At 43.1% G+C, this 23,460-nt stretch overlaps 3 protein-coding genes across 8 annotated transcripts in view; 2 read left to right on the forward strand and 1 right to left on the reverse strand.

Annotated features, from left to right (window-relative positions):
- The first annotated feature begins 789 nt into the window (after positions 1–789).
- elf3 (E74-like factor 3 (ets domain transcription factor, epithelial-specific)) lies at positions 790–4,037 on the forward strand. The gene is made up of 9 exons (XM_088389742.1): positions 790–941; positions 1,059–1,197; positions 1,746–1,979; positions 2,112–2,231; positions 2,315–2,458; positions 2,539–2,625; positions 2,698–2,814; positions 2,919–3,114; positions 3,233–4,037. Exons 2-9 carry the CDS (start codon positions 1,068–1,070, stop codon positions 3,342–3,344), a joined length of 1,140 nt encoding a protein of 379 aa, XP_088245868.1. The 5' UTR covers positions 790–941; positions 1,059–1,067; the 3' UTR covers positions 3,345–4,037.
- Positions 4,038–6,133: 2,096 nt separating this feature from the next.
- apobec2a (apolipoprotein B mRNA editing enzyme catalytic subunit 2a) lies at positions 6,134–9,634 on the forward strand. 2 transcript variants are annotated; one of them, XM_088389745.1, is made up of 4 exons: positions 6,134–6,313; positions 7,142–7,388; positions 8,622–8,846; positions 8,932–9,634. In XM_088389745.1, the coding sequence occupies exons 2-4, from the start codon at positions 7,162–7,164 to the stop codon at positions 9,233–9,235; spliced, it is 756 nt and encodes a 251-aa protein (XP_088245871.1). In that variant the 5' UTR covers positions 6,134–6,313; positions 7,142–7,161; the 3' UTR covers positions 9,236–9,634. The 2 variants fall into 2 exon arrangements, with proteins under 2 accessions (XP_088245871.1, XP_088245870.1); XM_088389744.1 differs by having other exon boundaries at positions 6,135–6,313; positions 7,161–7,388.
- A 5-nt stretch (positions 9,635–9,639) lies between these two features.
- fhit (fragile histidine triad diadenosine triphosphatase) overlaps positions 9,640–23,460 on the reverse strand; it is a 30,425-nt gene continuing 16,604 nt past the window's right edge. For 3 of the 5 annotated variants that reach the window (XM_088389746.1, XM_088389751.1, XM_088389750.1), the window contains exons 3-7: positions 16,994–17,139; positions 15,817–15,846; positions 14,366–14,434; positions 10,392–10,502; positions 10,075–10,323 (exon numbers count right to left, since the gene is read on the reverse strand). In XM_088389746.1, coding sequence (XP_088245872.1) covers positions 10,395–10,502; positions 14,366–14,434; positions 15,817–15,846; positions 16,994–17,139 — 353 coding nt within the window. In that variant the 3' untranslated portion in view covers positions 10,075–10,323; positions 10,392–10,394. Of the gene's footprint in view, positions 9,781–10,074; positions 10,324–10,391; positions 10,503–14,365; positions 14,435–15,816; positions 15,847–16,993; positions 17,140–23,460 lie in introns of those variants that run through there. The other 2 variants (XM_088389747.1, XM_088389749.1) reach the window with 2 other exon arrangements.

The following is a 23,460-nucleotide window of genomic DNA, read 5'->3' on the forward strand; positions in this document are numbered from 1 at the left end:
CACATTTAAAGGCAATCACACACCGTAAGTCACTGTAAGCCGAGGATCAACATTACAGCACTGAACACACACACACACTCTTACCAACCCAGTAATCAGGAGAGGTCGGTCGCTTTTATTTGCACGTTGAGATAAAGAGATGTGTGGCAATCAATATGAACAGTGAATACACTAGGTGGCTATTATAATGGTACTTTGTAATATTACTTGTACTTGTCATGCACGCTGAGAATTGCAACGCATATATCAAGTAAATGTGGACAATCGTGCTGATCAAACGATCAAAACATCCATACAATCGGTGACGTTTCCATGATGTCGCGGAATAGAAAAGATCTACGTATGTGTTGTGTTTGAAAATAATACTACATTTGAAAAAAAAATCAATTCATTTCGACGCTATTTGCAGAGCTGGATCCTATTCCGGCACAAAAGGTGCTGTGGGTGAGCGTCAGTCGCAGGGCACATACGTAGCTTCTCACACAAGCATTCTCAGTCAGTGAGTCATATTTAGTAAATGTGTAGTAAGCCGTATATGCACTTAACGCAAGTCGACGCAAAGGTGCTTAAGCAGTCCGTTCCCTCCAAATAGCACAGAGCTTTTGTGTCATTGGATGGAAAAATGTGTTAATGAGCCTAATTATGGGTTCAACACATGAAAACATGGGGTGGAGGGGCTAAGTTGTTGATCAACATGCGTGGAGCAAAGGATGAGGTGAGCACGACTGGAGGTGTGGCTAAATGGATGTGGAATTCCCCTGAACTCACCTGAGGCCACCCCCACCGCCCAGGCAGAGTATTAAAAGCACGCAGGCTGAATAAAGCAACAACAGGTGCACCTTGGCTAAACATTACAAGGAAACACAGCGTATAAACAACAAGCGACTCTCCAAACACAAATTAGTCGGCAATCGGGGTTGCGTCACTGTCGCTCACAACAGGTAAGGAAACGTGTCGGCGTGGACTGTTAGGATCTGTTTCGACTGAAGCGATTCGGGCGTCAAATTGAATTGCAATTTGCCCAGCTTTGGACTCGACTTTTCTCGCCTCGTTTGCAGTTGGATTCGATGGCATCGCAGTGCCTCAGCAGCGTGTTGACAAACGCCAACTTGACCATGTATCAGAACGGTGTGCCTGATATGCAGCCGCATCAAGCCAGCCAGCACAACAGCAACCTGGCCTACGCCTCCTACAACGGTGAGACAAACGCCACCTGCTCTCGCGCATCCAAGCCGAAGGACTTGTCGGCGGGCGCCCGAGCTCCGAGTCCGTTATTCGGCCAAAAGACTTTGGATGCTTTGCTCGGAGGTTTTTCCTTCCACCAAAATTCATTTTCACCGTGAGCTTGATGGAACTCTGCTTTGACCTCAATTAGACACTGCTGCTAATGATTGACTAGCGAGTCAATGTTTAACTCATCTTGAGCGTGAAGCGGTGGGTGCCACCTCATCGCAAGAACAGCTCAGTCTTTGTTTTTATGACCTTAGAGTCCGAGTAAAGCCCCACCTGGGAGTGATACACACTGCCATGAATCACTAGCCAAGCTTGCATTGTTTTGCACAAGTGAGAAGTTCTCTCAAATGTCCATCTTACAGATGAATATTGATTGCAGCAGATGCCGAGAGGGCTGGCCGGCCTTTGTCGGAGAGCTTTGCTGAAACACCTCTATCTCTCTCTCTCTCTCTCTCTCTCTCTCTCTCTCTCTCTCTCTCTCTCTCTCTCTCTCTCTCTCTCTCTCTCCGCAGGTCTGTGGTACGGTCAGATGAATCCCCTCTCCTGGACGGCGGAAAATGTGATGGAGTGGATCAGCGCCCAAGCTGACAGCGCCAAGTTTGATGCCAGCACCCTAACTCTGTCCTACTGCGCCATGGACGGCCACAGCTTCTGCCAGATGAACCTGGAGCAGATGGTCATGGTGTTTGGACCTCAGCTTGGTCCGCACCTTCACCAAAACTTGCAAGAACACAAAGCCAAATATGGTAAAGCTGCTTTTTTTCCCCCACATCAGTACAATCACATGATTTCAGGCACTTTGTATGACAGATCGCCATTTTCAGTGGCAAAAACTCATCACAACACAGAGTAAACTTTTTTTTTCTTCACCCCCCCAGAACTGACAAGCCTATCAGGACCAGAGCTAAATGAAACCTGCCAGCTCCTCGATAGGTTCCTACACAACCTAAACCTCCCAGACAACGCGTCCTTCCCCTTGATCAGCACCGTCAAATTTGGTACAAGCAAGTTTGAGAAGCAAGCGTTTGAGCAGGGACCATGGCCAAGTCAAATGACCAAAGTGGCTACTTTCCATCAACAGGTGAAGACTCGCTTGGTAAAATGGCATTGGACAACGGCGATAACGGAGATCCGCTCAGCCTGATCATGGGGGCCATGACGCCTCTGCGAGACGAGTATCTGTCCGACAATCAGTCTGAAAGCGAGTGGAGCTCTTCATCCAACAGTCAGTAGTCGACGACTTCATTTGTCCATCTCGGCCTAGAAAGAGATGAAATTGGATTCTCACAAGTGCTATTTCATCAGGCGGCCTGTTTGGCTTCTCCAACCTTGGCTCGCCAGAGTCTGGCAGTGGAGAATCTGACCCGGAGTTCTCCTACCCTGTGATTTCAAGTGAGTGGGAAATTGTGTTTGAATTGCTCCGTCGTGTTCAGTGTGAACACGCACGCGCTCTTTTGTTGACAGAAACGCTGATTAAGAAGGAGAAAGCAGAGTCGCAAACGAAACGACCACGGGGCCGACCTCCCAAAGTCAACAGAGAGCACAGCGATATGTATGACCCGTCAAAGAAAAATAAACATGGTGAGGAGATAGGGTTTGCAAAACAGAAAGAGCGCATTTGAATGGGAGCCACATCCCCTTTATCGACTCGCGTGAGCTCACGTTGCCCTGTTTGTTGTCCGCAGCACCTCGGGGGACTCATCTTTGGGAGTTCATCCGAGATATTCTCATTCACCCCGAAAAGAACCAGGGCCTGATGAAGTGGGAAGACCGCCGCGAGGGCGTTTTCAAGTTCCTCAAGTCTGAGGCTGTGGCTCAAATGTGGGGCCAAAAGAAGAAGAACAGCAGCATGACCTACGAGAAACTCAGTCGCGCTATGAGGTTGGTAGCAAACTCAAAGCGCACGTATGGACATAGTATAGGCGGGAGTTCAAAACAAAGGCAATGCGCAGCAGCCCTGTCACGCAGTCCAGACAAAATTGCTGTCTTCCATGGACAGGTACTACTACAAACGCGAGATCCTGGAGCGGGTCGACGGACGGCGGCTGGTCTACAAGTTTGGAAAGAATTCCAGTGGGTGGAAGGTCGAAGAGCTGGGAATGAGCATGTAAAGCTTTCATTTTCCATGGCAGTTGAAACGAAAGCGTCAAAGTCGTTCCGAACTCGAACGACCTGCTTATCCTGTCGATGGGAAAAATGTCGCTGCCCAAATGTTAAGACACTAACTTCCTTTTTGAAGGAAGGTGTTGCAGAAAACGTAAGCCACTCTTTTGGGCTCCTGTAGGTTTTGTGAACCAATTTTAATGTTGTTGTGTACGTATGCGTGTGCTTGATTGGCATGAAACTCAAATGTTTTCTTGCATCATTGTATTCATACAAGTTTCAATAAGTCGGGCTTTGTGAGTTTCAATGAGCTGAGAATCTACTGGATTCCGTCCCTTCTGTTATACTCACTGTACAAAGAAAAAAAAAAAAAAAAACAACAACAACAACAACAATATTGTTGCAATGTGTAGTTGGACTTCACTTTCAAGATTGTAACAACGCGGGCTACGTCTTTTGGCATCACTTATTATAAAGTGATTTGTTTTGAAGAGAAATAAGTGGTCTTTTGCAATTTATAAATGTTTCATCTGGTTGTACCTTTTGTCATGGCCATCCACCAACGTGTCCCCCATTTGGGATGTGGGATGAAAACGTGACATACGTAGCTTCTGTATTTATTTCCTTTTTATGCACCTTGGCTGTTATTTGTAAACATTTGTATGTGCAGAAGAATGAAACAATAAATGTTTGAATGAAAATCTTGCCTCGTATGTGAATTGGAACCGACTTGACTTATGTCCATTTCCAGCGCTTCCGTCGAGAAGGCGTGACAAGCAGCTGTCAGTCATGTCAGCGGGCATGTGCATTTCTTCTCTGTGTAGTCTATCCTGACGGTTTGTGTGAGACATCAACCCTAACACTTCTGGCCAGGGCTGATAGAATTGAAAATAGTAACGCAAAGAGTGCGCACCATTGGCATATTTCTCAATGACATCCAGCCCACACGTCAGCAGCGGAAGGTAGAACGCCCAAATCCACTTGAGCAAAATGCTGTGGTTCCAGCAGGCCTGAAGTTGAGATGAAATGCCGTGGAGATGCCAGAACGGCCATCCGTTGTGCAGAGCCAGCGCTCTCGCACTTTCCAAACGAGTGAAACAACTTGCCACTCATACTGAAATCACAATGTGCTCGTTTTTACGCTTGAGCGCAGCTTCCCTGACTACAAAAATACAGGCGAAGATTTCAATCTTACTCATGCCTTGCACATATTTGGCTTACGCTCTCCTCTCCTCTCCTTTGGTGCCCACTATTAGCTTCTTATTTCAACACAACATTAACACTGTCCATTAGACATGGACGCACAAGACTTCCGTTTATGCTACGGACTTACACATTTACAGTTTTTCCTCTTACCACACATCTGTATTGAAATGTATATTCAAAAAGTGCTCGACAAAATATTTGGCTGGATCAATCTTTTATGAATGAAAAGAAAAAAAAACCAAAACCCCACCAGATATAGCTCTAACACACGGCCATTGTTAGACCTGTTATTCCACCTGCTGTGTTGAGCACCCCCAACAATACCCCCCCCCCCCCCCCCCCACACACACACACACATAACGTTAGGCCTCCCTCAAGGTCAACATACCTGCCAAGCAGGCTCAGTTTACGAGAAACGTTATAGTCTGTGCCAGAGAAATACAGGAAAGCAGGGAGGGGTGGATTTTTACTGCCGTGATCTCACTGCATTGTCACAAGATAAACACAAAGGGACGCATTATGCCCATCCCCGTGGTTACTTATTAAACTAAAACGTAATACTTTCGCTTCAAAAACCACAAAAACGCAACACTGAAACTGCAAACACGGAGCTCGAAAAGACACTCCTACACTTATTCGTTCAAAATATACTCGTGTGTGTGTCTATATAAAACGTAATACTTCAAAAAACACAAAAATGTAACACTGAGACTGTAAACACGGAGCTGTCAAAGATTACTCATTCAAAATATACTTTGGGAAAAAAAAAAAAAAAGTCTTCGTAATGAGCCTTTCATACAATGTAGTTGCTTCACAGGCCGAAAATAGACTGACCTATTTTTCTGAACTGATACGTTTAATGTGTCGAGTTGCTTACAGTAACAAAAAAAAAGTGCAACATTTATTGTTGGAAGGAAAGGTCATAAACATTTCCCGACACTGACCAGATAATATTATAGGATCAAACTATCGGGCGTTATCAGTACAATCGTGACTACCGAAACAATAAAACCAGGTCAACGGGCACATGGAAAGGCATCGGTCAATTTCACTCGTAACGGAATCGGCACGACCGTACAAACTTGAACGGACCACCCCCGCCGGCTAACCGTAAACTTGGAAATGGTGTTAATAATAAATAGCGTAGGCCTGCTTTTCCATACAGTGGTAAACCTTTTGGGTCATTTTAGGGTGCTGAATTTGATTTTCGGCTCAGATGAACTCTTCACCTAAGATTGTTTTGCAATCTGCTCAGATCAGTGTATTACACAAAATTCACTCATGAGTTTGACACCACACTATAAGGCTCAAAAGTAGCATCAACATCCATTTATTTTTCAATAGTGAAGTTGAAACATGTTGGAAAAAAAGAATTGACAGCTACATTTTTCCTCAAAGTCATCAGTCATTTCACATTGTATCGACCCATTTGCTGCTTATAATGGTTCTCAGTATGAATTGATTGATTTGTAAACGTTTCCTAACAAATTCCTCAAAAGCAGGTTTTGCTCCTTTCTCAATGATGGCCATCTTGCGCAGTCAGTCACTCGCAAGGCATCCATCTGCTGGAAGATTGCTGCCCTCTAAAGGATTGTTGTGAAATCCATGCATCTGCTCAAAATAGAAGACTAGAGGTGTCTTTCTTGGAGGCATGTCATTCCCAGGGCCCCCGGCCGGGGATGGCCTTGGGACTCCCCTGGAAGACCTCGACTTGCCACATCCCGCTTTGATGAAAAGGACATAACGATCGATACATGGGACGGGATCTTGGGTACGTGTTACTGATTGATCAAGGCCAAAGAACTTTTCTCAACTCTAGCGACCGACGGCAGATAAGGGCAATCCCCCGAGCGTTTTGGCAGTACCATTTTGTTTCCTTCTCACAACAAGGGTTACAAGCGATTTTAGAAAGTGACGTCTTGGGCCGCACGCTGGAAAAGAATGCTGCTGGCATTGTTTTCTCCACCACACGTCATCCGCATCCAGCCATACACATTTGCAAAGGAAGCCTACACAGCCACAAACGTCCTCTCATTGCAAACAGGCTGCTTCTCTCATCTGGGGTCTTTTAATAGACATGCCTCAGCTGCTTGAGTGTCGCTAGCACCTTTAAAGGGCAACGGTGATATTTTTAGAGTAAAGCTATAATTGCTATAACTTGAATGGTCTTATTTGTGTGCCAAAAGCAACACTTAGAATCCGGAATACTCTTTTCATGAATTCACCATTTAGAAGTCAAATGGCTTTGATTTAACCCCATTTGTGAGTGAGACAGTACAATCATCATTGCGGGGGATTTAGCACTTCACTAACCCTACATTAAAGTAAAGATCCATAATTCAATTTGAACACTCTGAATGTTTACCCAATTCGTGTACAAACTACAAATGACCGAAATGTCAGTGCGCCCCTCCCGAATCAGACCCCTTCCGTCCTCCCTCCCTCCCTCCCTTCCGTCCTCCCTCCCTCCCTCCCTTCTATACCACCTCTGTCTTTAGGTTAGTCCATTCCACTGCAGATCTCCTTTTACCTCCATTGCTCTGTCCACGGCTTACTTTTCATTGTCTGCATTCAGTTTTATTTTAAATCCATTTTTGAGGCCACAATAAATCCGACAGCATGGCTGACAGAAGTCGTATGGTGCGGAGAAAGGACAAACAAGAAAAAGAAGCTGGTGAAAAGACCAAGGATGGGAAGGAAGTCAATCAAGATGGGGAAAATGCTCAACATAACGGAGGGGGACCATCATCTGAGTCGTCACCTACCAATGATGCAACAACTAATGGGAAAAACGGAGAGCTTCAGGTTGAGCCCATGGAACTACCTCCATTTGAAATCATTGCTGGGTAATTATTCAAAAGAGAGAAAAAAAAAACCAACGCCTTGGTGCTAGCTGAAATTAGAATTGACTAATCCAGTCACTACATTCACATCCTTTGTGACGTGGCTGTAAATGGCATTAAGAAGCTTTCAAATATGGCATCCTAGCTGAAGGCAAGAAAGTACCAAAATACTCTCTCTGGTGACGATAGCAATAATAATAGGAGTCACAAATATTTTTGGGGGGGATTTGACTTTATTAATTCATGCTTGCAGTGGAGCCCATAAAAGGGCCCGACTGAAGAAACAGCAGAGCTTTACAATAACAGTAAAATATTGAATCTTTCAAAACCTGTTTTTCAAGGCAGCGGAGCATGGAAAAAGTTCTGGGCGTGGAAAAGGTGTCAGTTTTTGATGGCCATGCTGGTGAGTGACTTCAGCGTGGGCCGCGTGGATTCAATTTCCACTCGCTGACAGTGTGGATGTGACGCTGACTGATTGTTTCTATAAGTACCCTGCCATTGACTTCCCACCAATGCAGAGCGTAATCTACTACCTTTGGCTCAAAGTCACCAAAATGGGTTTGCTCCATTGACCCCGGAAAGGATCACCGGTATAGATAGGGGAACTAATTATAACAGCTTCCCTATAAAACACGCAAAAGCCACAGCCACTAAAAACGCCTTGTAACTTTAGTCGGAGGTATTTCCATAAATGATGGCCAATGAGTTGGCCTGTACTGCCATGCTGCGCTGATCAAGTCAGAAGGAACCTGAAGCCAACATCAAGCCAATGGCCCGTCACGCGTATCGCACTTTTCCACCTGTATCGATAAATCAAAGCCAACGGCCACCATTACTCTGACAGCAGAGCAGCTGTTGTCATTGTCGGAACCCGAAACCTTGACAAAAAAATCCAAAGGATTCTCTTTGAATGCCGCCTGTCACAGAGCATCGTATTTGAGGGGGAACCGCAGTTGTAAAACAAATTCAGCTGGCACCGATAGCCTTTGCCAGTAAATAGCAATACTAATAAATCAATGCACTCGTTGCATATGGAATGAAATGTTCTTGTTTTAGTGATCCATTAAATAGGGAACTTCAAAAAATCATACATAAATGCACCAATCATCAAATCAATGAAATAGGGAAATGAATAAACCGGTGTTATGAAACGTGCCATGAATTGGATGAGATGGTGTGAAACGCTTTGAGGGCTTCAACGACCATAACACCAGAGTGCCTCGTTGTGTTTCACAGCGATCGCATCGATCCTTTTGCATTCAAGTTCCAGTTCAAGAACGTGGAATACTCCTCGGGCCGCAATAAGACCTTCTTATGTTACCTGGTGGACAAAGGGAACACACCTGACGGGCTTCTGAGAGGCTGTCTGGAGGATGAACATGCCGGATCTCATGCTGAAGAGGCCTTCTTCACACAGTGCCTGTCTGACTATGACCCTTCACTCAAATACACAATTACCTGGTGAATTGACCTGAACGTTGTGAAAATGCAGCATCATTGACAGCAAAAGAACACATGTCATCAAATGCTATGCCCTTTCTTTCAGGTACATGTCGTCGAGTCCCTGCTCTGCTTGTGCTGCAAAGATAGTTGACATGTTGAACGCCAAGAAAAACATCAAATTGAGCATCTTGGCCGCTCGGCTGTTTGAGTACGACGAGGCGGAGATCCAGGCTGGGCTAAAGGCCCTGCATAAAGCCGGATGTAAGCTGAGGATGATGAAGCCTCTGGACTTTTCCTATACTTGGGATACATTTGTGGAGAATGAGGAGCAACCTCTTAACCTGTGGGAAGACTGCAAAGACAACTATGAGTATTATCATGAGAAGCTGTCTGAAATTCTGCAGTGAACACAGTCAGAAAAAAAGAATCTATATATATTCTTTTTTCCTTTTGACAGAAGGTATTTATGGAATTTCTAGAATGGGACTGACTACGTGATCTTCCCAAACTGGCAGACGGAACTGGTTGGTATTCAGGTCTTTCAAGCAAAGCTGTCATTTAGCATCAAGCGATTTACAAATAAGATATCTGGTACTTCCCCACTGCCACAACAATGTTGAAAAGTCACTGAGCGAGCGGCAAGGTTTGACACCTGAACAGGACTTATGTTGTTAGATGGAAGGTCTTTGAGAAACGTGATCACTGTGTGACTTTGCCATTGTCTGAGTGCACGCACGCACACACACACACACAAGTGCAACTTTGGTGCATTACAATAAGAGTACTGTAAATAAAACCCTATCTGAAAACAATGAGTTGTTTGATTGTGCGTAATGAGACATCATGCCAGCCCCAAACTTCCAATAATGGACCTTGCATTAGCACATGACTGATGCATTTTTCTCACAAATTCCGTTTTCTGTATCGAAAATGCTTCGCTCCTTCTGGCCACCTGGGGGGAGTATAGGATAGGCAGAGAGACACATCACGCTTTCATTTACTCTCTGGGCTGATTTATTTACTGGATCAAATATATCAGTTCCAATTTTAATATAGAACAAAATAAATCTTATTAAAGCAAAAGAACTATAGCGATCTTAAATTGGCAGATTACCCCAAACTTGAAATTGCAAGTCTTAACTGTTTTTTTTTTATATAGCTCCCATCATCGTGTCAGAACGAACCAAAATCAGTGTATGCACTGACAAAAAAAAAAGAAAAGCAAAAAAAAAAACTGACGCACAGGATAGGCCACCATGATACATATTTAATTACTCCTGTAGGGGCAATGATGATTCAATAACAATACTATGGCAAGAAGTGGTCAGTTTGGTTGGAGTTTTGTAATAAGTTCTCCTCTTGCACATATTTTTAAAACATTGTATTTATTCTTTTGGACACACACTAGTACTTTACCAAAACACAATTCCTCCAGGTATTATTCTTTTCTTTCCCAATCAATCCCTGTTGACTGTGGCATTGCATGCTGTCCTACCTAAAACACATTTGTACAATTAGTGACCCAGTCAAATCAAGTGTGAAGAAAAATGTTCCTATATTTACCTTCTAAGAGTTCCCAATTTGATTTCTCAAGACTGCGGCTTCTGCTGCCATCTCTTGCTCGGATCTCCACTTTGAGGGCACGTTCTCCTCTTGCTCATCATGTTTTTGAAGCTGCGAATGCAAATGGCAGTAAGTGCAACATGCAACCATGAATACAGCCATCCTATGAATTACATTTGATTTTTGTGTCGTGGGTTGTGGCTGCTGGCAAAGTATTAACCTCGGCCGGCGGGGGTTTGTATTTCAGGGGAGTGAAAACTCATTTTCAAAAGTGTTTTGGACTCATTTATTCTTTTCTCTACTGTTATCCTCCTCCTCCTCCTCCTCCTCCTCCTCCTTCTGCTTCTGCTTATATCAGCAGGTAATGCCCTCAGCAGCCCTTCTTCGCACTTTATTTGTTAAACCATTCCCACCTTTGAGCAATCCCATCCAATCTCCAGGATTGCATTTTAATCACTCGTGGAATTGTACACCTCCCACATAATACATTGAAAAAAAAAGTCACAGTGCATAAATTCAGAATATTAGTGTCACATTAATATGATGTGAATAGATATGATGCGCTTACAATCTGCCTCACGACAGCATCAGCAACAAAAGCACAAGACGAGACGAGGAGTCGCAAGCGACATTCCAATTGTAATCGCAAATACAAATGATACGCTGTCATGACTTGATGGTCAGCAACATTTCATCACGGTTGCTGACTTTAAACCTTGAATGTCTGTAAACATTTTTTTTAACTATCTAAACCTTGAATGTCTGTAAACCTTTGGGTCTTTTTTTTGTCGGCTCTTATTAATGTATTTTTGTTTTGTAGATTTATATATTTATTGCACTATCGTGAGTAAGTGCTAACAGCTCAGCACGACTAAAATATTCATAAACTCCGGAAGATTTCCTCATACAAACACAAATGGGTTGTGCTCAAGTTTCATAGAGAGCCATTGTTCCTAAACACTTTCCAATTAGAAGGCTCATCCAGCCGTGATGCTCCATTTTTCACTAACAAGCCATGTACTTTTTGATCAGGAAAATGAAAAGCGTTTTCATTCTCTATTTGAACCGTCCATTTTGGGTGAATACGGCCACTTTTAATGAGGACTATGGATGGATGAATGGCCACCATTCCATTCCATTCCATTCCATTCCATTCCATGTCTTGGTGGGACAGATCCCAATTTGCCCATTCAACTAAATCATTGCAAGTACTAATAATGTCAAAAGAATGGGGATCAAGCACCCCCGCTAAAGATAACATACTCTCTCTGTACAAAAAAAGGAGATTGCGATTGGAATGATTGTATTGGATACACACATTGCATTTTGGGCCCCAATCGTTCACAGATGGAAAAGCTACGTATATCGGGCAGGAGAAAGAGAAAGAAATTGCAGTTGATTAACCTCTGGCCACCCCATTTTCTCCCGTGGTGCCGCCTGGCTGTTGGACATTGTACAATGGTACGTCAAAGAGGATACACTTTCATTAAGCGCTGGCCCCACATGATGACCCAGGGGTTAACTTGACCTTTGGACCATCTACAAGCCAAGCAGCTAAAAAGTCTCCATGGGACTGTGAGCAACAATCAATAAATATAGTACTTGTAACAAAGATGGTGAATGGAGGCTTTTAGCAGAAAATCCCCAACATTGGATCAAGAGCCCAAGTATGGACGGATCGTGCAACGATCTAACAAATTGAATGCATCTTGGATGTTGAGTGAATGAGTCCAATTCAAAATGACAGACAGCAAAAGGATCAGTTGCGCGGGCGACTGGCCGACCCCTGACCTTGTGAGACCTTTTCCCGTGTACTGATGAAGTTGTGCAAAGTCAGATTCCGATTATGAAATGACTTTGCCAAGACTTGAGGCCAATGTAATTTAAATGACCAAGCCTTTATCAAAAGTTGATTAGAGTTTCAAATTGGTTTTCTAAGCAGAAAGCATGAAATGAAAAGTTGGTGATTGCATCCAAGTTAAAGCAGCACCAATCTTACAAGAAACCTCCAGGAATGTTGTTTTATAAAAGTAACTCGACCTTTGTCTTCCCCTATATTACTGTTACCTACGTATGTATGCGTGCATGCTATAGAATGTTCCTAATTACACCACGGGAGTATTGCTATTTCAAAATATGGAGAAGGCAGCTAGGGAGTTTGCCTTTGTCCTCTACCACATCCCATCCCATCCCATCCCATCCCGGGCCTTCCTCTCAATGTTTGCTATTCTATTCCCCTTGCCATTTGGGAGCAGAGACGGAAGAATTTCCCTCTCGCCAGCTCCCTCTTGTACATGGCCAAAGTCATTTTCACCGCATAGGCATGTTATAAAATGGGGGTGTTTAAAATATCCCCCTGATTGAGCACGGCTCGTGGCAATTCCCTGAAGAAATTAAAAAGAGCCTAAGTGCGGGCTTGTCCTGGTCCATGCTGCTCCTGCGCAACTGTGACAGTCCCCACTGGACAATGACATCCACGGATGCTTTTTAAGTTCACAATGCTACAAATTGACGGATGGAAATGTGAATATTCTCAGGAGACACAAGAATGACTGAATGAAGAGAGGGACTTGAGCTTGTTTGGTACCACACTTTTGAAGTCATGACATCGAGATGTTCATCGTGGATCACATTAACGTTGTGAACATTTCGAAACACTACGTGCACATTTGAATAAAACCTTGTCGGATACTACGTAATCTTTGTTTGAGGTTATTGTCGGGCGATGTCATTGCGGGTGCCGTTGATATATATACATAATATATATGTATATACACACACACACACACACACACATAGAAATAAGGCAGGATTCTTAGAATTTTCATATCAAACATATTGTCAGACTCTTGTTGAAAATTCAATATGTCAGAGTGAAATTTCAATGAGCCTGAAAGGCTGGACTGGATTGCACAAATCAGATTTGTGTTTAATTAGTTATTAGCAATCACAAGTGAATTCTTCTTCATGAGTGAATTCTATTTAAATCATGCACTACGTATATCAGTGGCGCTTGAAGCATCTGTCACGACTCGTCCCCGGTTGTTTGATCTGTAGGTTGTCATGGTTTCTGTCGGCGTCTCTGTACTCGCCCCTCCCTTCCTGTGTCAACTCACAATCAATGTGCCGATCACAGTCACCTGCCTCTCTCTCGTTACCTGTCGCCTATTTAAGTCCTGTCTGCGTGTCATTCCCTCCCGGTCGGGTCATTGTGAATGTCATGATGTGTTTTTGGCTCACGGCTCTGTTCGGTTTCTGTTTGTGGTTTTGTTAGTAAGTTACGTCAGTCTGCCGAGTCTTTTGAGTTTGCTTCAATAAACTAAACTGGTCCAAGCTGCACTTGGTCGCCCTGCTCCGACCGTTTCGTGACAGCATCATGTCAGTTGCAAGCTCCACCCTGCTAATATATTTATGGGGTAAAGGAGTTATGAACCTTCAGAGTATATTTCTATTATTCCAGCCAGCCAGCAGCCAGCCAGCCAGCCAGCCAGCGAGCAGCCAGCCAGCGCTCTCACCAACAACAGCTGGTAAAAAGCCCCAAGAACACGCTGCGCTAACACAAACCGGAAGTAAAGCCAAACCTGCGACATAGAGTAACAGTCGTCCAAATCAACTCGTGCAATAACAAGCGCCTGCAAGTGTGCACCTTTACTGAAGACCTTCAAGAAAAGTACCATTCTCATCTTTAGCTTGCAATGCCAGTGTCTTTCATTCTACTAATAACTTAGCAGTCTGCTACCTCCTGTCACAAAGGTTGCCAAAAAGGGCTCCAAGGGCCAAGAGCAAAACTTGAGAGAGACTTCTTCTCTCAAGCGGCGAGCCCTGAATGTCAAGCGATTGAACAAGTGTCACTTGGAGCAACCTAGGATACAACGCTTGGTTGGGATGGATTCCAAATGATGTGGATGCACATGGATTTGTCAAATCAAACAAACATGGCAAGGTCAGATGGAGCTTTTCATCCAGTGGCGTACCTCATCATAGATGCTATCATTGCGTTCAAAGTCACCCGCCTTCCTGGGAAGCACATGGACATGGACATGCTGCAAGCAAGCAAACAAGAGAAAGCAGTTCTTTAGGCATTGTGCTGTGGGAGGGCCGTATTTTCAACACACCCAAATGACAGAGTGTTTCCGTCGAGACTCGTCATTCATTCACAGAATGGTAAACAAGCAAAACAGTGCTACCGCTTTGCCACAGATCACAGGGGAGTGAGAAATTCCGCCGTGCCGTGGCGTGGCGTGCCGTGGCGTGGCGTGGCGTGGCGTGCCTTGCCGTGGCGTGGCGTGGCGTGGCGTGGCGTGCCTTGCCATGCCGTGCCGTGCCGTGGCGTGCCGTGGCGTGCCGTGGCGTGCCGTGGCGTGCCTTGCCGTGCCGTGCGTGCCGTGGCGTGCGCACACCACAGAGACTCCTTCACCTTTCACTTTTAAGGCTGTAATTGACTTTCTTTCACCACAGCGCTCCTATCCAACTATCCCGGTGACTATTCCCTTGCTGTCACAAACTTGGCAGCCTGCATGATTAACTGTGATTTGTTTCTCTGCAAGGGTGGAACGCCAATGTCCGCAAGACACTTTTTTGATTTAGTTAGTCGGCGGAGTGTTGTGGCGCCACAAATGCATTGTCAGAAACGGGTGTGAAGCAGCAGAAGTCACGTGCCGCATTTAACGGTTCGTAACGGTAACGTACGTCGTTGCTTCCAACGCCCTAAGTCTTTTAGGTCTACTTATTGAGGGGGTATTGCCGGGATAGGCTCCAGCGGCCCTCATGAGGATAAGCTGAATGAAGGAACGGATCATATTATTATATTGTACAAGGATCACATAAATCCCTGGCAGGACTGTTGAATAAAAAAAGATGGCACCCCTCCTGATGAATCACAATCATCATCCTGCATTTAAAATGCAATTCCAAGCCTCAAAATAATATTTTGGCCGAGGCAGTGAGTTCATCAAAGTGTATTTGGCCTGACGCACTCTTATTCAATCATGAGATCATTTTTATCTTGCTCATTTAGGAGCAAATTCATTTGATGGATTTGATGGATGGGGAAGGCTTGCTACTATGTTGTTCGGTATGCTATGTATACAGGCGATTGTCTTTCATCATCGAACCTTGTTTTTGGGGTTGAAATACTATGTCCTTGTATACCTACTGCACAATTCTATTCTGTTCTTTTTTTCCGTGTCGGTGATGAGTTATTCGTCATGAACCTCTTCTTCGTGGATTGCCAGTCAACTTTTTGAATTTTTTGGGGAGATGGGGTCATGCCAAAAATATTTGAACCCTTTTAGAATAGGACTAAATAATTCATCAATGCCACGAGTTTGGAAGTGGAAATGAGATACAATGGTTATTTAATGGTGTATAACTGTTGCGGAATCCTCATGACATATTCAAAAGTGGTGAATTATTTAGTTCTCACCTTCACAGTTTGTCCAGCTTCGGGGCCATCCTAGTGGGAACAAAAAGATGTCATTAGAAAAAAAAAAAATATATATATATATATATATATTTCCCCCCCCCCAAGTATTTAAAGGTCACTTTCATCATAATTCAATTGTCTTCCACAATTTTCTACATAACATGTCGAAATGAGTATTAAGTGTGACATCTGTGAATTTTGTGGATTGGATGCAATAGCGGAAAAAAGCCAAAAGTCTTGCAAAACGCTCAGATGGTATTATTAGGATTATTTAAGGTCGTGCCAGTTAAACAGCTATGGTGAAAAGAAAACAACATCTGGCCAAATAGGAGCAAGCTAAGAAGTTAGGAAGACATGAAAAAAGCTTTCCTCATCATTAGTAATGTTAAATATAACACATTTTGTAACTTGCCCATTTCTAATGATAAAGCATGTTCTTCTAATGCCAATCCAACAATGTAACCTTTTGGTGCAATTCAAATGATTCAACTGTGTTATTTGCTACAGACCCAAATTTCTTGCTCATGAAGAAGGGAGGAAAGAAGACATCAGATGAGTGATAATTATTTTGATCAGATGGAAACAAAAAAATCAGTCTTGTGTTGCCCAAAACCTTTTGTTTTAATTAACCCAAAATGAGTTGTATGATCCTATTTTACACAGAAAAATGGCACAATGAGGTGAAAAATTGATACCGCATGCAGAGACTAGTACTTTAATGTGCTTTTGGGAAAAGGGAGCTGTCATGATTTAATCTTACAATCCTAATCTTAGTGATCCATTTCCCAGTCAAAGAAAGCCACATCAAGGCAAAGCATTCTCTTTGTTGCTTTTTTTTTTTTTAACTTTGATTCTCTTACCAACCTGTGAAACAATTTTGTCTGCGGGGGCCACAGTGCACGCTAGGTGGTATTTTCATATTAGCATATATATCACCCGTTATGCAAAAAAGGCTGCTCAATCTGAGGTGAGAGCCTGTCTACCTTTCACTTATCACAGGTGTCATAGATGGATCTGAATTCATCTTCAATGTATGATCCAAGAGTGGATGAACTGTGGCTATAAGGAAAGTACACTTTGATACGATCCGTTTATTGGCTTCAAATGAAAAGCCTTTAATTGAATCCTACTTGCAAAAAAAAAAAAAACAACAAAAAAAAACCTGATTTTATTTTACCTGGATGGCAATGGTGAGAGATGTAGCATTGTAGTGCTTTTCCACCACCTCGGCGACTCTCTGGGTGCTACTGAATAAATCGGTCACCTCATCTGGTCGAAGATCCCGAAAACGCTCCACTTGTCGGAGCGGGCAAACCAATACATCTGAAAAGGTTCTGTTAAGGAAGTTTGGAATTGGAGGAAAAAGTCACAGGTTGTTACAAAGTTGCATTTATGTTGCCAGCCATTGCAAAAGAATGGCAAACATATTTGACTCCATATTGCTGGATACGTTTCCGTTTCTGTATTATCCAAAGAATGGCAAACATGGAAACACATATTTGACTTCATATTGCTGAATACGTTTCCGTTTCTATATTATCCAAAGAATGGCAAACATGGAAACACATTTTTGACTTCATATTGCTGGATAGGGATTAACCAAGCGCATTCTGCTCCCTTGGAAAACAAAAGACACGCACGGTACCGGTATTGAATAGTCCGTCCTAATTGAGAGAACAAGAAGCGGTATTAACAAGTCAGTTCAAGCAAAGCGCACACACAGAGAGCATGAGCAGAAGTGAGAGGGAGGGACAACTTGAGTCTAATCAGCCTGTCAAAGGCCAAGGGTAAGAGATGTCGTCCCTTCAAATGTCTCAGCTACTTGATTCAGGGCTTTGACGATGAAACGAAAGAACATTCCATATCCTATGATGATCCGCTATGGCAGTCTCAGGGTTACAGTGCATGTCCTAAAAACAAGGCAATGCAGATTGGTTTCACATTGCAAATGCAATCGTTCCTCGGAGGGAGGCAAGGCATCTGTCCTGCTCCCCCAGCTCCCCAAACATACGTACGTAGCCCGACTCCCCACACGCACGCTCCATTCAAATGCCGTGGTGCCGTTTCTAAACTACCACAACGCATTCATTCACATTAGCCTGAAATAAACATCTTTGCCTGACCCCTGTCGAGCTCGTCTCACACTCATTCTCATGTTGTTTGAGGCGGCGGGCTGTTCACACAAGAAAATGATTTGATCAAGCACAAAATGGATAGTGCTGAGGATACAAAAACGAAATCAATACATACAATTGCACATATTGGCCAGACATTAGGCCATTGGCTAGCGACCAGTCCAAGGTGCACCCCCTATTGGATCCATTTTTCAGATGGCGCATCATTCAAATGACTGACACGTTTGCACGTATTTGGACTATTTGGGCAAAAACAACGGAAGAAGACAACAGCCAAGCATTTTCGTGCCAGTCAAGAGGATGGGCACAATGTTTGCTCGATGAACTCTTCCGATTTTTTAGATGCATTTTGAATGGCTTAATTGGAAATATATTGGTTTGAACTTCTTCGCGTATTGTCTTACCCACGATTGTCTTACCGCACGCATCATTACGGCATGCTAATGATGTTTACGAAAAACGTGAGAGTGATCCCATGCAATTGAACTAACTAGCATTTGTTAACTTGGAAAGGAAGCTCACTTCCCCAATAAATAAGAGGCCGTCAGAAAAAGCAAAAGGAACCACTCACAATATCACAGGCCATAATGAAGGCAGCAGAGCTGGAAATCAATCAAAATGCCCTTTGCCTTGGCACTGGTCAAAACAAAGAGATCCATCACCGTGGCTGCTGCTGCTGCTGCAACAATCGTCCCTTTCTTGCACAGATTACAGGTGGCCGTAACCCTAACCCACACACCAATGGCCTCCATCATGGCCTAGAAAAGCACATTGGCATACACAGGAGGCCTTCAATGGATTCATCAGCAATTGGCAACTTTCACTCTTCCTAATACACTCGTATTGTTTTCTTTTTCTTTTGTTGTTCATCTCTCTGAGCTACAGTGGAGGTTGTCTTGACATTCTCAAATCAAACAAAAAACACTGAAATGTCACGTTAAAATATTCTTCATTGAAGTCATTAAACCACCTTACAATGACCTAAAATAAAACATCGAATCCAGCCTCAGCATTCATGTGCTATGTATTCTTTCTATACAATGGCATACAGCAGTTTTTCACATGTCCCATTACTTTTGGAGTGGAACATACATGTCATGTAAAAAACCAAAAAAAAACTGCTGTTGCTTTTATTTTAGGTGAAATTGTCACGTCCATTGAAAGTAATAAAGTACCTTGCAATCTAAGGTAACTAAGTTGAAATGCAGATCAAATGCGCATATTTGGACAACTATTATTCAGTGAAATAACGATTCTATCCTCAACCGATGGAGCACCTGAGATCAAAGCTAACAAGTTCAACCATAAAGGATTGAATCCATTCTGTATTCAACAGATCTCTGCCAATGCTAGAACTTTGGTTGGGCTTTCAGGCTGACAAGATGGAGAAAAAAAAGCATGTCAGGAGATTAATTGTTCTCTGTCATGTTCCTCACACCATTCCTGCCATCACAAAGCAAAAAAAAGAGGTTGAATCCAAATTTCATTTCATTTCATTCCATTTCATTAGCCTCTATTGAGATTTGACAAGCATTGTAGTAAGATTGAAGTCATCTTACTCAAAGAGCGCCACTTTCAGAAGAGTGGATGATCTTTAAAACTGACTGTCAGTTATTATACAAAAAAAAAAAAGAAGCAACAATTACTAAGCAGCAATGCAGCCATGTGACTTTGTACTTAAATCCACCCTCATCAAGACACAATTATTTGTGTATGAAAATGCACCGCTATGCCACAGTTCCTATTCTTCACACACACGATTCTCAGCCAGATACTACATCATTTGATTGAAATATAGTCTCACACAAAAGGTGAAGATAAATAAGCATATTAAAAACAGATGCTTGAAATTATGCATGCCCTACTCTATGTTCGCCTCATAAAAGTGACACGGGCACCTGTAGTTTTGATAAATATAGTACATTGAATGCAAAAAGCTGAGTTGCACTGTTAGAAAACAAGAATAAATAGATAGAGGAATATCTAAAGCTCAATTAACATAAAGTCTCGTTGGACTTCAAAATCATTTCCTAACTGTCATGTTGGATTCGAGACTTTTGAAGCAGGAAAAGCTTTGGAGCCACACTGTTGTGTCTTAGTATTGGCTCCGAATAGCTAAGATGGATAAAGCTGGGGGGGAAAGACAAAGCTCAAAAGAATCATTGGGGATACGAAACACAGCTCTCTCTTAATAAAAATAAAAATAAATAATAATGAAAAAACACCCGATCGCTCAAAAATCATTACAAGGCCTTGTGCAAACCAGGAAAAAGAAATGATACCTGTTTTTTCATTTTTCTGAAAAATACACAAAGTGCTAATGGTACCTATTGTGTCCCTTTAAATGTCATTAAATACCAACATTTAGCAATTTGGTAATGCAAACACTCATGATTACAAAATCACACCAATACCAAACCCTGGATTTTTGCCAGACCCATTACATTGAGTTGAAGACAAAAAACAAAACAAAAACATGACGAGTTGCCGTGGCAACCCCTGATGGGAGAAAGCGTGTCATTACAAATGACATTCAAAAGAAATATAATGGATGTCAGAATTTGAAAAACCTGTCTAAAGTAGATTTTTTTTCCTTTCGGGTTTTCCCCATTGATGTGAATCTTTTTGCTTTTCTTTTTCCAATCAATTGAAACTCAAATGCCTTTGGAAGTTACTAACATTGAATTTAAGAAGAAATTGCCGTCGATAGGAATTGGCAGCTGGCAGGCAGCTTTGTTTCATTCTATTAATGTTGAACAGGCCTTTGGATCTGATATGATTCTAGTGAACAGCCAGGATAAGCATGGCTAAAAGAGAGACAAAGGGGCACAAATCAATATTTGTGGTAAGTGCTTCCAAGCTTTTAGATAACGACATCAAATCACTCAACTGTGGCCTCGGTCCTGCTTTTGCTTATCGGGCTTCCTTGTGAAACGGACGGCGGACAGGGACTGCATGGCAGGCAGGCTGAGGAAGACTTGCTTTCGGGGATCACCGGGCCGAAGCTTCACGCACGCTGACTTGGCAAAGTAACAAACCTTGTCGGGCGGGGTTCAATGCTCCGTGCTTTGCTACAAGCTTGAATGTGGCAATGCTTTACCAATCAGATCCATCCATCCATCCATCCACCCACCCATCCATCCACCCACCCATCCATCCATCCATCCATCCATCCATCCATCCATCCATCCATCCATCCATCCATCCATCCATCCATCCATCCATCCATCCATCCATCCATCCATCCATCCATCCATCCATCCATCCATCCATCCATCCATCCATCCATCCATCCATCCATCCATCCATCCATCCATCCATTTTGTGCTCCACTGTCAAATATAGAAAAGGAAAAGATAATCAAATCAAAAAGATATCATCAAATACAAATATAATGAAATAAATAATAATTTATTTTAAAAAAGCCAATTAGTAGTAACCATTGTTCAACGTGTCCTTGAAGGGAATTCTTGAGGTGTTTCAGATACTTTTTGTTCCTGTAAAAACAAGAGCGGCATGGAGGCTCTGCTATTGCCCCCCCCCCAGCTTCTGATGTGCAGTTTTTAAAAAGTCACCTTAGCTGCTGAGTTTCCCGTTTGATCACACACTAGCGCTCATTTGTTGCAAAGATGGCAGTTTTGAAGGATGACAAACTGGTTCCTGTTGTTTTGTTTTAGCCTCCATCTGGTGCTTGGCCTTCAATGAGCGATTGGAGAAAAGAAAGAAAAGTGCTGAAATGACAATCCATAAATCTCCTTCACTGAGGAAGATTGGTCATTTTGCTCAGCAACTCAAAGGCTTCTGAGGAGAGCCCTTCACATTTACTCTTTGCTTATATGAAGAAAGACTGAAGAAAGACGGATGGTGTGGACTTTTCTTGAGAAAATATGTCCATTTCTTGTATTTGTTCATGCCATGCATCATTCAATTGTTTTTGGTCATGATAATGCCTTTTTTTTCTTTCTTTCTTTTTTTGTCCTTCTTGAAGCATTCAACTTGTCAGTTTAATGAACCAAAATTCCCATAGCCTCATCGGATTTGGTTTCATCAAATGATTAAATATCAAACGTCATCACCATTTCATGTGGTCAACACTACAGCCGAGAAGCAGAGAAGAAGGCCTGCACCAAGCTGGCTGGCGCTGCCTGAGGCAGTAGTCGTATGTGTCTCAAGTGCTCCTTTGGCCGATCCTTTCCGTGAAATGGGTTAGTTAGGCTCCCAAGTCTCCCGCAGAGAATGAGCAGGCCCGGCCGCTCTCCCTCCACTTTGCTGCAATTGGTTATACTGCTGCATGCTGGCTTGCAGGGGCTGGGTGGGGCAGGGGGTCCCCACTGTGCTGGATCCAATCATAGGATGTCATTGGGAGTCATTAACAGCATATACGTATTAGGACGGAGAGACAGAACGCAGTTAAGTTACAGGAAGTTCAGCCCCAAATGTTTCTTTTCTATGCGCCCCCACTCGTCTAAACCCATGATTGGGATCAATGTTAGCTTTGAAGCAGCACATTTCACCCGCTTTTATCCATCTCAGGGGACGGCCATTTGTCCACTTGACCACATCGCAGTTCCCAACAATCGATCACGGCTCAGCTTCAGAAAAGTTGTGGGAAGGAATGAGCTAGTAATTAACAACGAAATGATCCTTTGCAGACTCGTATCAGATGACGTGAGAATGCCTATGAAGTCTGCACACCAATAATACCTGATGAGTTTTTTTCAATCTTTTATGCATTCTTCAGTGCTCTGGTCATTCGACGTAAGCCAATAAAAGAATGCTGGATTGCGTCTCGTTTCAAGCATTTTCTCTCAGATGAGCACATTGATGGTGTTTTATTTAGACCTGTTACCATCTCACAGCAAATACAAAACAAAACAACAGGTTTGAACCGATGAGTTCTTTGCACGACCGCCACAAATACAGTAAAGCGGTAAAGTCAGAAGTGACACACGGCACTAAACGAACGCTCGCCTTCCACGTCATTAACTGTATTCAGGCTTCTATCCCACAGAGCTTTTTCTTTCGCTTCTGCACTCCCAATGAACTGGCCACATGAGCTCTTTGGAGAAAGCATTAGTCCAAATGAGAGAGAAGCCACAATGTATATTGCTGAGTGAATCAAGCTGCTTCATTTTTGGGAGCTTAAGATCAGGGGATGCTTTGAGAAGAATTGTCAATTTTTGTCTATGTGAAGCCCTGTGAGACTGTTTGTGATTTAGGGCTTGCAAATAAACTTGACTTGACTTGACTTGACTTGATTTGCAGACGCTCTATGACTCACCGTGGATTCTTGTGTGGTCAAGAAGACAAACTGAGTGAGCACAGCTTGAATCTGTTTGAGCCAGCCACTCGCAGCAACACAAATACGAGCTGTCAATCGCACAAATTGCGACAAAATTTTGATTCAAAAGTTCATCAAATGCATGATGGCAACCGACTGCTGTAATGCATCTGTTTTGGGGATACATCACCTTTTTCACACAATTTGGGGTCAGTTTGGTGATTGTGG

This window comes from Syngnathus floridae, chromosome 11, assembly GCF_059516105.1.
Source record: "Syngnathus floridae isolate MCC-2025c chromosome 11, RoL_Sflo_1.0, whole genome shotgun sequence".
Taxonomy (NCBI): domain Eukaryota; kingdom Metazoa; phylum Chordata; class Actinopteri; order Syngnathiformes; family Syngnathidae; genus Syngnathus; species Syngnathus floridae.